At 35.9% G+C, this 15033-nt stretch overlaps 1 protein-coding gene across 1 annotated transcript in view; it reads left to right on the top strand.

Moving 5' to 3' along the window:
• The first annotated feature begins 7950 nt into the window (after positions 1-7950).
• Positions 7951-15033, top strand: part of LOC136037684 (uncharacterized) — a 79747-nt gene continuing 72664 nt past the window's right edge. Inside the window, exon 1 of the mRNA XM_065720435.1 lies at positions 7951-8066. Coding sequence (XP_065576507.1) covers positions 8045-8066 — 22 coding nt within the window. The 5' untranslated portion in view covers positions 7951-8044. The remainder of the gene's footprint in view (positions 8067-15033) is intronic.

The raw sequence follows: 15033 nt of genomic DNA, 5'->3' as shown, positions 1-15033 counted from the left end.
ATTCTTTGAGAAAATCATGATTATTTGTTGTGTTCAGTGGCAACCCTGGCCATAGCCGTAAATTAAACCGGGCAAGAGGGGGCTTTACAAAAGAAAATTTTAATTTTGTTTATGTACATTTTTATTATGTTTTTACGAGTCGGATAAAAATTATATTTGGGGTAGGCAACACCCCTTCCCCTGGATACGGCCTTATCTATGGCCACTTTTAGAGCCTGTTACTTATCAAAAGTTTTCGTTTGGTAAGTAACATTAAACCTGGTATTTCGTATATATTTGAAATCAGCACAACCATCCAATTCTTTAGTGTATTTATTGTTATAAAAATTTCTTTCTTTTGTGAGTTTCGGTTACTATTGGGCTGACTCGTTCCTTACAATTGAACAGTTTGACTTTGCTATACAGAAAACTAGATATTACTAATAATTAAACGGATTGCTTCAAAAACCACCAATTACCGTCCCAAATTTTGTTTGGAACGTTAAGCAATTATGTGTTATGGTATCAATGCGCAAGTGGGGCTATTAAGAAGGAAATAAAATTCTGAAAACAACAACATGATAAAATCCTCAAAACAAATGTATATAAATAAGTTTTTAATATGGTTTTTGCAGATTTTTGTATCCCCTCCACTCCGTACAAAAAATTTTGGCTACGGCCCTGATCAATTGTATTATCACTGTATTTTTTCTGTCTTGTTTTTCTGCCATTGAATATTTGGTCATTATTTAGGTTTTAGCATGCGTCTAAGTCCTCTCCGCTCTTGCAAGTCAGAGGCTAGCTAGAGGCTAGTATTAAGGCGTTTTCATAGGCTTTCCATTCAGACTCCGATGGCAAATTCCAATGCTGAGGCTAAAGCTGTTCTTGAGGACTTTATCTGCTGGTTTGTAGACTGACTTGGATTGCTAATAAGGCATTTTCAACGAGGATCCAAAAGTCAAAGTCCAAGGGCTCAGAAAGAAATAAAAATCAAGGGATACAAAATAAAAAATCAGAATTGCTATCTAGCAGGCCATTAAAGAATTGTATCAAGTTTGATTAGATAGCACTAATTCTCCGTCTGGTGCAGTAGTCGTGCTGTATGACCTTTCCAGCTTTTCTCACCTTCAACACTCGCGACAGCGCAAATGAAAAAGATATGGGTTATGAAAAATTTGGTGATAAAAAGTCCGTTTTTTTAAGCAATCGGCCGTGTTTGTTTTAAAGAAAACCTGTAGTTGCTCGTTGGTTTTGAAGGATTCGCTTGTTTGAAGAGTAAGAATTTAAAATATCAGACCAAATGAGTTTGTTTACTATTATTCAAGGGTACAGGCTTCTCCATGACCCAGGAGACATTCAGTACAAAAAGAAAAAATGGAACGTTTGCTGGACCCTTTTTAGGCTTGGTCCCAGGATTTTACCCTATCCATCCGCTTTCCGTCTCTGGGCCATTTGACTTTGGCCTGTAAATGCCCAGCCCAAACATATAATTAAGACAAGTCAGTCTAAAGTCTAGTCGAAAAATCCTCAAGAAAAGTATGAGCCTCAGCTTTGGATTAAATTCTTAGCAAAAGCACTGCTTGAAACCTAGGTAAAAGATTTCTGAAAGCACTTTTTCAGCAAGCTCGTCATCCGAAGAGGTACCCTAAGGTGTGCAAAAACGACACTAATAACCTTCTGGTAAATGCCAGAAAAACAATGAAACTTTGTCCGATGACAGATAAAAACGATGAAACTATTTCAAATGGAAGAAAAAACATAGTTTAATTTTTGCTTTGCTGCGGAGCTTAGTGTTAGATCGAACAAGCTATGCTTAAAAAGAGCTGAGCAATTGACCTTTGAATCCCCAAGAGAAAACACCTTGCAAACTATTCAGGTCAGTCTAACTACCCAAGGAGGGATCTAGACCTTTCAGAACCCGTGACAAGAATGATATTTGGTGCCCCTCAGAGTTCACAGTTTATCTATTTATCAATAAATTTATATTAAACACTTCAACTTAGTCTCCCCCGTAAGGCTCTAGGGCCAGGAAAAAACAAAGGAGATACAAATATATATAATAAATATTTTTAAAATAATGTATTCATGTCACCAACCTAAACAATCCCAAAAGCATACAAGTTTGCCATTCGTTTGACGTTTCAAGTGTGACAAGTTTGGATTTCAACCAAAGATTTTTTCTTTTCATTCGGGTCTTTTCATTTCTGGGAGCATAGCTATTGGACGCTTTGACTGTTTTGAACAAAGTGTCTGCTTCAAAATATTCATCAGATGTCTTCATGAGTTAGGGGGGTTAGGTAACTAAAAAGAGCGTGGGGGCATTGCTCTCCTCCAATCTCTTTCAACTCTTGAAAAGAACACTAGAACTTCTAATTTCCATTTAGCCTGTTCGAATGCATTATATAATAAAAATTGAAACGGTAAAAAGCTATTGAGAAATAATATGACTTCAGGTATTGAATTTTTGAAACATGGAGTTAGAGGTGGAAATTATAAATTTTATTTGGGATAAATGGTAAGAAAAAAATCAGAAAAAAATGATTAAACTTTTATAAGAGTGGTGGAAAGAGTGAAAGTATTAGTTCCATAGGGTTTTCAATTGATTTTCGCATGAAACTGAATACTTATTGCGATTTTCAGAATCCATTATTTGTGATTAAAGGGAGCTCCCTTTTCGAAAGGGAGATCGACAACTAGGAGTTTTGTCTACTTGTTTGTATAAACTAGGAATTTCTAACATTTTGTCTTAAGAAGCACAGGAAAGACATCGGGAGAATACAGAATCAAATGGGGAGAAAAACTTCCCCGGACTTAGACTATGCTGATGATTTAAGCTTCTTAGGTGACAGTGTAAGCAAAATGAATGAATTTTTAAAGGTATTGCGAGTTCTGGGTGCTAGAAAAGGTTTCAAAATTGATGCTAAGAAGACTAAGTCACTAAGGCTAGGAATAAAAAAAGATGAAAAGGTGGTGTAGGGTAACAAAAAAATTGATCAGGCGGACAAATTCACTTATCTTAGTAGTATCAAACAGTTCGTGGTAACGAGCTGTAAGTAAGAGCGACTCGCCTCAACAGTAACTGAAACTCTAAAAAACAGAATTTTAGTATTAGTAGATACATCGAAAGAATAATTTTATTATGCTGATTTCAAATATATAAGATTCGTGAAGCTTAGTGTTATCTATCAAAGTTTACGAGCCTCAGAATATTTGCCTCATTTTTGAAATTGGGGGAAGCAGCTCCTAAAATTCATAGAATCTTAATAAATGTCACGCCATCATATTCAGTGTACCAGAGAAATCTACAGTATAAGTTTTAAGCATCCATAGACAAAAATGTAGAAATTTGCTATTTTTGTCAGAAGATAGATCACGGATGCGTGTTTATTTGCTTTTTTGTTCTTTCCAGGTTGATCGCACTGAAATAATGGCCCTAAAAGATCAGGAGAGGGTGCATTCGAACAGAAATTAAAAGTTTTAGTGTGTTTTTTCATTGACCAAAAATATTGGAGGGCAACTGGGCTTCTCCCGTGCCCATTTTCCCCCAAAGGTATCTGATCAAAATTTTTAGATAGCCATTTTGTTCACTATAGTTGAAATATCAAATAGCTATACCTTTAGGTGTAAAATGAACCCCCCACAGTCCATGGGGAGATGCCTGTAAGCTATGAAATTTGCCCATTGTTAATATTTGTTAGTATTTGTTATATAGTCATTTGCGTACGGAAGGGGGGCAGGGGGAAGATGTCCCCTATAGCTTCAAATCTACACTAAATATGGCTGAAAAAGCAGATGGTTGAAAAAGCAGTGGAAAAAAGTTAGATGGCTAAAAAGTAGTTGATAAAAGGTAGATGGTTGAAAAAGCTGGAAATAAATAGCTGGAATGACAGAATAAAAGTCAAACAAGATTATCCTTAATGACTTGGAAAGATCTAGCTCTAACCCAGGATAAATACTGAAGTTCATTGATAATTTGTTATTTTTGGTGATTTGTTATTGATAAGGATTTCATAGGTATGGTAGAACTTGTTGCCTTGCTGACAATGCAAGGTTTTGTGAACTGCTAATATAATTCAGTCCCTTCGCCCTTCATCACAGAATCAGCTTCCCCCCTAGAACATAAGCTCTCTATTTTAAGAAAAAGCTGTATTTTATAGAAGCTTCTATTTTAGAAGAAGCTCTTTATTTGTTATTGGGAAGTATACAGACATTTTCGTGGGGGGGGGGGGGCGGGGTGCTTGGGTTGGATTCTCATGGGGAGAATCTTCCTTGGGGGATTTCTTGCGGACGAATTTTCCAAGGGAAATGTTACGCTTGGGGAATTTGACACAATTACTATGCAAAATTATATTAAATGTCTTACATTCTCTTTGCCAAATTTTACACGGGAAGACATTCCGGGGATATTTTCCGCGTGTTTTGTTTTCCAGGAAATAATTTCCACAGAAGGGGACATTTCTTGAGTGATGGAGGAAATGACTAGAGATTAAAGCCTTACTCAAATGAAAGAATGCTAAGGAGAAATTTTCAGGCTGAATTGTTCGCAAGCAATTTTACGGGGTGGGAGGATTTTCGGTGATGATGGAACAGCCTAGAGGAGATATGACGGGGTTGTACTTTACATTGGATGAAATTTCCACGGGGGAGTTTTTTGTTAGGAGTGGGGTATCTTTCATGGAGGGTGAGCCAGGCTTATTGGCATTATTTGAAAAGCGATCAAAAATCAAATAAGAAGAATCTTCACAGCTCCCTACCGTATTTACTAATATATATATTTTTTTAATAATTTTTAATTGAAAGTAAAGAGCAACATTAAAACTTAAAGTGAATCAAAATTATTCCATATATGAAGGGTTGCCACACCCCCCTCAATACCTCTCTCTTTACGCTAAAGTTTGACTGTTTGACCTAATTTTTTAAGTGCGGCTACTGAAACACGGGGTCTACTTTCTAAAGGTGCTAACAGCCTTAGCGGAAAGAGCAAGGTATTGAGGAGGAGACGAATCTTCCAATCTATATATATAAAAATAAGTTGTTTGTCTGTGGGTCTGTCGAATGACGTCATGTCATCATGTCGTCATGAAGTTAGTTGTCGTCATGTTTGTTATGACGATGACGTCATTAAAAGTATTTAAGAAAATCGTTCAAAGACAAATTTTTAATTGTAAGAAGATCGTGGACGGAAAATGTTTAATTGTAAAATGACTGAAGAACCTACAATGGCAACAGCCGAGGAAGCTGCTCAAAGAGTCTATGCCAAAAAACTTGCGGCTGATAGAGAAAGTAAGAAAAGAAAGCGTGTCGAGGAATCACAAGAACAGCAAGAAAACAGGCTTGCGGCTAAAGAACGCAAAACCGCGCAGTTAGATGAAAATCCACCTGGACAGCGAGAGTCAAAACATATCAAAACTGAAAATGATAGCAATGATGATTGGGTTTGGGATTTTGACTTGGATAAGGTCATCAATGCCTACCAGATTTTAGTTAAAAAAAACAAAGTTTCGGCGATATGTATTTCATAGTGACGCTGAAAAATAAAGAAGAAAAAGAAAACTGAAAAAAGAAAAAAGGTAAAAAACTAAAAAAAAAACTAAAAAGAAAAAACACTCAAAGAGAAATTACAGACCGTGACACAAATGACGACCGGGACAGAGGGAATATAAATGACGACCGGGACACTCAAAGAGAAATTACAGACTGGGATACCGGGACACAAATGACGACCGGGACACAGGGAATATAAATGACGACCAGGACAGAGGTATTTAAGAATATCGTTCAAAGACAAATTTTTAATTGTAAGAAGATCGTTGAAAGAGAAATTTCTAATTGTAAAATGACTGAAGAGCCTACAATGGCAACACCCGAGGAAGCTGCTCAAAATGAATGTATTCAAGCCGAAGTAGCTGAGTTTGTAAAGCGTTGTGTTTCAGGTTCTAGGTCCGAGAGGCTCCAAGTTTGAACCTTGGCTTTGGCATTAATACAAAAGAAGAAAAAAGAAAAAAAACTTAAAACTAATAAAAAACTAAAAACTGAAAAAGAAAAAAAACTAAAAAGAGGAAAAAAACTGAAAAATAAAGGAGAAAAGGAAAACTAAAAGCCGGGACACAGGGAATATAAATGACGACCGGGACACTCAAAGAGAAATTACAGACTGGGACACTGGGACACAAATAACGACCGGGAGATATAAATGACGACCGGGACACTCAAAGATAAATTACAGACCGGGACACAAATGACGACCGGGACACAGGGAATATAAATGACGAACGGGACGCTCAAAGAGAAATTACAGACTGGGACACTGGGACACAAATGACGACCAGGATACTGGAATATAAATGACGACCGGGACACAGGGAATGTTCGATTAGCAATCACCATCAACAAAGCTCAAGGGCAATCATTAGAATAATGAGGAATAGATCTGAATACGGATTGTTTTTCCCATGGACAATTATATGTTGCATGTTCAAGAGTCGGTAAACCTGACAATCTATTTATATGCACAGACAATGGGACATCGAAAAATGTTGTATATTCGCAAGTTTTACGTAGTTAAAAACATATATATATCTATAACGAAAAGAGAAATCTTTTCTCTTTTATTCCATATCTTCCAATACGGAATAAATCTGTCAAAATTAATATGCAAATCTCGTTTTAATTTTTCATGTACGGTGAGTGTAGTTCGAACCTGGATTAGTTGAAAAACGTTCAGGAAGTTAAATAAAAAATACAAGTTTTTTTAACTGAAAGTAAAGTTCGACATTTAAACTTAAAACGAACAAAAATTATTCCCTATATGAAAGGAGCTGTCTCCTCCTCAAGGTCTCGCTCTTTATGCTAAAGTTTGACGCTTTGTCACAACTCTAATTTTGAAGACAATAAAAATCTTTAGCGTAAAGGACAGGACGTTGAGGAGGGGACGACCCCTTTCATATTCAAAATAATTTCTGTTCTTTTTAAGCTTTAATGTCGCTTCTTACTTTAAGTTATAAAAAAGCGTGTTTTTTTTTTATTTGATTATTAGTAAAGACAGTGGGAGCAGTGAAAATATTAAAAATAGAATAGCCAAGGCTCAGGGTGTTTTTTCATAGTTGAAAAAAGTTTGGAAGGATAGGAAGATAAGACTGCAAACTAAGATTAGAATATTGGAAGCTACAGTGATGACAGTGGTCAAATATGGTTATGAAGCATGGGTACTTGAAAAAGTGGATGAAGATTTGCTTGATGTTTTCCAGAGAAATTGCTTACAGATTGTCCTGGGTACCCGACTGACTGACCGTATTTCAATTAGTAGGCTGAACAAAAAGTTTAGTTCAATCCCGCTTTCTAGGACTATAATGAGATAAAGGTTGAAATGGCTTGACCACATTCTGCGGATAAAGGATGGCTGAAAATATTCCTTTTCGGCGAAACGTCAAGGGTCATTTCGGCCAAGGTCGTCCATCGTTGGGGTAAGAAGATATCATAAAGAAAGATTTAACGGAAATAGAAATTTTCTGGGAGGGTGTAAATAGGGTGGCTTGAATAGATGGGCTTAGAGGAGGAGCGTGCGTAGCTATTTCGGCCTACGGCAGCTTGGTGCTGCGGCGAGTTTTTAATAGTAGTAGTAGTTCTTCAGAAAATACCTCCTATTAATTTTTGCGGTTTACCTAACTCATCATACCTAAAGCTAATGACCTTAAAACACCTTTTGAGAATATTATGCATGCTTATCTATTTTTAAGACAGTCATCGAGGCTGCATAGATTAACTAGTCAAAAGAAAACGGAAGATTCGATTAAACGTGGCTCTTAAAATCACCCCTTGTTTACCTTTTCCTTGTTATCATTTTCAGCAGCATAGTTAATCCAAAGGGTATATCTTACCTCTACCCCGGAAAACATTGAATCAGGCAGGTGTTCCGTATGTCTCACCGTTCCTCTGTCTCTTCACCAAGCAGTGCTCCTGCCAAGAGAATTACTGATTTGATTTAGTCTCGTAATAACTTGTGAGCGAGACAGTAGATAGGGTGGATCAATATAAAACGGAATGTGAATTTACTGACGTCACTAGGATGGATATACATAAAAATAAAGGTTAATATTTTATTCTAAGGATTATTATGACGTTCTATTTTAAAATGTAATGGCTGCTATCACGGCGATTATGTCCCAGCCCCCCTCACAAATATGGCTAAATAGCCCTTGGCTGCTAGGAAACTTCGACAATTTTGTCTGGTTGTATGTTTCTATACTTATTTCTCATTTTGGTTCATAATGGGAAGTAATATCAAATTATAAAATCATGCAAAAAAATTGTTTTTTTTATATATAGGGTTATATCGGGTAAATTTATAGTTTCGTTCCAAATGCTCTAAACTAGAAACTATGCCGCGAAGCAGCTTAGGTTTTATACTATAGTACTTAGAAATGCTAATTCTAGAAGTGCATCCATTTCTGGTTGACCCTCCTCCTCCAGGGGGCTAACTAAACACGCGTAAAGTGGGCTTGCTTACAGGTTACATTACCTGTAGAGCGAAGCGTATTAGTTCATGAGCCCCGCGGGCAGCGAGGCAAGGTCTGTATTCTACGTTTATTTAATAAACTTCGTTTGAGATTTTTTTTTTTTTTTTTTTTAAGTTTTTTTTTTTAGTTTTATCGCTCTTTGTTGAAAAAATATATAGATTACAGACTTGTCCTGCTGCCCACAGGGCTCATGGACTAATACTCTTCACTCTATAGGTAACGTTACCTGTAAGTAAGCCCACTTTACGCATTTTTAGTCTCATTGGAGGGGGATTTTAGAAAGCTAAAAAATGGATACGCTTCTCTAATAATGACGAAGAAACATTGTCCTCCCTTCTTCCCTTAAAAAGCCCTTCGTACGTACTTGGCCTGGTCCCTTCTGGGGGGGGGGCTTAGATATTGAATAGGAAAGGTTCGTTGGTAAATATATCACAGTTCATATTATTGACTTACCAATAAAGTGAACATACCGCTCGACGCCTTTTTTTATGTTCTTTACAAATATAATAATCGCTTCTATTGCAAATTCAAATTTAAGCACTTTTTGAGCTATTAAAAATGACGAATTTTCAATTAAAGTGTGAGTTATCGATTATTTTCCGACAAAATAATACTACATTTTCTCAGTGCCAAAATTATTTATAATAAGGTTAGGTTAGGTTATATTAAGTCAAAAAGTGCTTAAATTTAAATTTGCGATAGAAGCGATTATTATATTCGTAAACAGCATAAAAAAAGGTATCGAGTGGTATGTTCACTATATTGGTGAGTCAATAATGTGGACAGTCATATATTTACCAAAAATTATTGTCCTCCCCGCTTCCATTAAAAAAATTCTTGTTACGTGCTTGATCTGGTACCTTCGGGTGGGGGGGGATGCATGGCTATTGAATAGGATATCTAGAATAGTTTAATCTAGAAGAAGTCATTCGCAAAAGTGTTTCTCAAAACAAGAATTCGTTTACTTGAAACCAAAAAAAGTGTATAATGCTCAGAAAGAATGAAACTCTGCTTTACTTTTGTCTTATAAACTGCAGCTATTATTCAGGGGCGTAATTTCGCCAAAATATTTGGGGGAGGGAGGGGAGGCAAAGTAAGAGCCGATTTTGCCAAGTCAAGTAAAATGACCAAGTCAAAAATAAGCCATATAGTATCATAAATGCAAAGTATACTATAGAAAACTGATCTGTTTCTATGGAATGTTCTGCCCATCTTAGTTTTGACAAGATTTTTGGAGACAGTAAAAGGAGGGACAGTTCCTCTTCCCCATTCAGCCCTATAACAAATTACACCCCTGTGATTATTAGGTTTTTATCCTGTCTAAAAAAAAACAAATTTCTAACGACGTTAAAAACGTTAATTTGGGCTAACATTATAGCGACTGTTCACGTTAACAAAAGAAAGTTTCAAAGCCATCTCTTGTTTAGCAGAATGCAGGCGTTCACATTGAGTTGAAAAGAGCAAAGTATAACAGTTTTAGGTTGAGTTTGGTAATTGGCAACCAGCTTAGGCGTATTTTAGCGTTTGTGATTATCATATATTAAACTGGGTCGAATTAAGGGAAAAAGGGATTTATTCAGTATCTCTCCTAACACAAGTGTGGGTTGCCATTTTTAAGTTAAGTTTTTGCATCAATCAGTAACCAGAACCGTCTCCAAAATTGACTTTGGATCCGTGTTGCATTGAGTGGTACTTAAGGGTTTTAGCGACCGCACTTTGTTCTTGATCTGCAATGAAACCAGTTTTCTCTGTTTACTCATAGGATATCAGGTTTGGCTGACCAAGATAAAGTGTTATGCAGGTATATTTTAATCAAATTTTTAGTATATATAGGTGGTTTGGTTAGGTCTGCTTAATATGATGCGCTCTGGGTGGCCTGCTTTCCATAATTCCATAATTTTGTTACTAAGGTATTGTGTTTTGATCCTATTTTGGTATATTTCATTAGGATTAATCTGATTTCACTTCTTTGGTGTGGTCGCTATAATTTGTAAGTACTATTGTCTTTTTTTTCTATCGTACTTCTAAAAAAAAATAGTTTATCCATTAATTATAAGATTATTCAGACCCGCGCCTGTCTCCAGAGTTGACTGGAGACAAGGGTATAAGTTTTACTTTGATATATGATCAATTAAATTTGAATATACCCTCGCATTCCCTTTCGATGTTCCAGATTTAAAACTCAAAGCATTTACTAAAAAATCGGCTTTGATTTTGAACACCTATGCCAGTGCTGGTTGGTATTCTATTAAAAGATGAGATTTATCAGTGGGAGGGGAAGGGGTTATCCCCTTAATACCATAAAAGCAGTGAAACTTTAAAAACTTGTGACCTAAAACTGATTTCATGGGTAAATGTATGGATTTCTATGAAATACCTGGCTTTAATTATCTGAATAAAACAAGAATTTAAAAACTAAGTTCGAATACCTACGAATTTTGTAATTTGTAAACTACTAGTTTGGTAGAGAGGATTGAAAATCGAGAAGAGAAGCTAAGCGTCCAGGCTTTTCTAGACAGGAGCAGATCCAGAAGGGGCTGGAGGAACCAGCACTCCCCCAAGATTATATGGCACCCTCATTTCGTTTTTGCTCTTTTTTAAAATAAATTTTTGAATTTGGTCGATTAGTGATGCCCATGTCATATTGCTCCCCCCCCCAGATTTCGCTCTAGAGCCACCTTTGTTTCCAGTGTGATTTTTCCTAAAAGAAAAACAGCCTTCCCAAGTCGATACTCCGCACCCACTCTTGTGGGAAGCACCTGCTCTGAAGTAAAATATAAGTACAAAAAAAAATTCTAAATTGTTTAATATGTGAAAAGAGATGCAGCTTAATATGACAAAAATACCTCTTTAAAAACATCGTCTATTCCGTCAATAAGTTTCTATTGGACCTCTTGGTGTTGGTACCATGGCTCTCAAATCTTTTTCTAATTTTTTCTCCACAACTATTTACTGTCCCAGTTTCTATATAATTATGTAGAATGACATATGACCTTAGAAACTCATCAATTTTCGATAGACTCTTCAGGTTTTCACACTTAATGATTAATTCTAACCAGATGGTCTTTTGAGGGGCTCCAGAAAATGCTAGCCTGATACCCCAAAGACTTCCTTGCACCTAATTAACCGTTCCACTAATGTCCTTGTCCTGTCTTGCTTCTTTGAGAATTAAACAATCCAAAAAGTTGCATGGGACATTGCTAAAATCTTCAATTTATAATTGGTAATGTCGGTAACTCTTAGCAAATCCCTTATCAATACGTTCACGTGATATTATGGAATGGATATTCGAGCCCTGAAGCAAGTATTTCCCCCTGATATAATCAGAGTCAATATGTTTTGTTAATTAAATTAAATAGGCTAAAATTATATCAGATTTTACATAGAGTTTGCGTAAGTCTGCCCACTTTTGTCTCATGGATGGGGTATTGGGATGAAACTTTTAGAAAGGCTGTTTTTTAGGGAGTAAGAGGACTTCAAATTTCGTTTGGGGGCTAGGGATAAGAAATTATCAAGTCCTCATGAAACAGTATGCGCTATGTCTTCTTTTGATACTTGTCGCCTGCCCGGCTCGTTGGCTACTACGTTTATGCATCGTTTTATTATTTTATATATTGTTTTACATACTGTTATATTTCAACAAGCGTCCTTGATCGATTGGTCCACTCCGTTTTTGTATCTTTTTTGCTTCTCAAGTTACTTAGAAGTCTTATATTTTCGAAATGCGGTCGCCGCAACTATTTTGGTTCTTGATTGTACAACATGTAAAATCTCAGGCCTGTTTTAACTATCAATGTTTTATTGGCCGGCTGCCAAAAATAGTCCAGTTTGATTTCAAATTTACCTGCATTAAGCACAGTCAATCAACGAGATTTTTATCGAAAAAACACATTCTCATTCTTTTTATGATTGTGGTTGTTCTAATTTTTCGTTTGTCATTCCTCGTATTTTTCTTGTATTTTCCAATCTGTGTGTTTTTGTCTGTTTTCCTTTTTTTCTCTCTCCGCTTTACTCCTCTTTTCAGAATTTTTATAATTTTTATTATTGAGGGTTTAAATAAATTATTATTATTATACGTGTTCTGAATATTTTGTTTGTTACCAGTCCCTTCATGTCTTAAATGGTATGGTGCTTACGTTCAAAACAAACCCGTTGTAACAGCAAAACAAAGCGATAGTGTAATGTCCCATCCAGAATGAATATCTGCTAATACCGAGTTTTAGCTAGCACTAATTAAGCCAATCAAAATTTTTCACAAATGTTTTCAGCCAGTCGGAAAATGCTATAAAAAATCTGATTGGTTATCATTAGTACTGACAAAATCTCGGTATTAAGATATCATTGTGAACGGGCCTTAAAAAATAAGGCTCTTCTATAAGATGAAATTGTAGATATTAGATTTGAACTTAGCGTCCTGAAGGCCTTCAATAAAAATTTCTTGGAAAAAACTGATTATTTTAATTTCTCTGGGAAAGAGAGAGTTTACTTGTGAAAGTATAGGTATTCAAATACTTCTCCTCTTTACTGGCTTAGAATGTCACAGAGAAGAACCAATTAGGTTTGAAATAATAATGTTCATTTTGCAAAACGATTTCAGTGATCTTCTCAGTTAAAATCATTCAAGTTTTTAAAAGGTCTACAAATTTGTCCCTCCAGAAATAAGGTCCAGTGCGATTGGCTTACGACGCCTCATAAAATGGTGCAATTTAGTTTGTGCTGCCTCATGTGTTCTATATATTTAGTTAATGTGGATTTATTGGTCTATGTATATAGGCTGGATTTGCTGTTTTTTCTTGCTTTCTTGTTTGTTTTTCCTTTTTGTATTATTTTATACTCCATTTAAGACAATCTTTTTTTGTTCTACAAATGGGAAATAAATTTATCATCATCATCATCAAATAAAGCATACTTTTTATAACGGAAGTATTGGACAGTCTCTCTTTTTCTATTTGGAAGAACCCCGAAGCCATTCCCATTTTGTTTTACTCTTCTTTAAATTTCGTGCTCGGAAACCTAAGGCTTTTTGGATCACTTTAGCTAATTCAGCTTTAAGCTTTCTTAATGTTTTGGCCCAGAAATTCATTAATCACCTGTAGACTTTTAAGCTTTCACTCTGAAATCCTTCTTAATAATTAATTCTAACCAGATGACTGCCTGGGAAACTCCAGGAAATGTTAGGTCAATCTCAGAAACTTTCTAACTTCTAATTAACCATTTTCATAATTTAATGGTCTCTCTTAGCTTCTGAGAAAGGAAATGGAAATATTGATATTTTGAAAAACTGCGACCAAAGGTTAAATTCTAGTCAGAGGTGTACACAGCCAACATTTTAGTGTGAAGCTGGGGAATATCCTCACATGTTAAGGAGTATGGGGGGTAGTGGGTGTGAGAGGAATCATAAAACTGTTACCCACCTTAGGTCTATTCATACCTGGAAACTGATTTTTTTGTATCATTTCGTCGTTTCAAAATCATGAAGTTAGTTCGGTAGTATCACAGTTTTTCAGCGTTGCCACGTTAAACCGTTAAAATAGACAAGCAAAACTAATTAGATGGTTTTGACAACGCTTTTCACCCATAAAAATACAAACATTAACAATCCCAGAGACAACTAACGTACCTGTAAAGGAAAGTGTCATTTTTTGAAGCAGCTCGGTGTTTTATGCTTTTAGGCTAGTTTTGCTGATTTAAATATACATTTATTTTTCAATTGGGCTCCCGCTTCTATGGAAAACCACATAACTGCACATGGAGGTATATTTCACTAAATTTGAATTCCCGATTTTTCCGAAATTCAGACTCATATGCAAGGCCGAATCCAAGAGGGTTTGAACACACCCCCCTGAAATTTCTGTCTGAATCGTAAGAAAAATGAAAAAAAAAAATTGATGTGTTTTAAAAAATATTTTGTACCCCCCCCCCCCCGAATAAAATTCCAGGTACCGCCCTGTTCACATGATCGTGTAAGATTCCACTTAACAATATGCCAAAATTGGATTCCATTTTCACCGTCCTTGGTATTTAAATATTTAAACATAAATTCTTTGCCGTCGTTCCCTAGTATTCTCCCCCACAAAATTCATAGCGGGAAAAGTGTTTAGATTTTGGATAACCACTGTGCTTGACTGCACCCCTAGTTTACTCATTTCCCCTTGCTGGTGTTTTGACAATAAGTCATGTTGGCGTTGTCAAACATATTATTCAGTATGAGAACGCACTGGTTCATTACATTTGGCCGATTTTTAAAATTGCCATTCTACGTTCACTCTATGTCAAACAGTCCATGGTAATGAACTGCAAGTAAGGCACAATAGTAACCAAAACTCTAAAACCCGGAATTTTGATAACAATAGATACGTCAAAAGAATAAACTTTTTGAGCTGATTCCAAAATATAAACTTAATTAAGTTTAAGGTTACCCATCAAAAGCTGAGAAAATTTTTGTGATTTTCAAAAAAGGGAAGACACCTGAAAAATTCAAGGATTCTAATGAAAATCGCTTAATGAGAACTCTATTAGAGGCTTCAAGTACTAAAAA

Source organism: Artemia franciscana, chromosome 17, assembly GCF_032884065.1.
Source record: "Artemia franciscana chromosome 17, ASM3288406v1, whole genome shotgun sequence".
Taxonomy (NCBI): domain Eukaryota; kingdom Metazoa; phylum Arthropoda; class Branchiopoda; order Anostraca; family Artemiidae; genus Artemia; species Artemia franciscana.
This window is presented reverse-complemented; position numbering and strand designations above follow the sequence as displayed.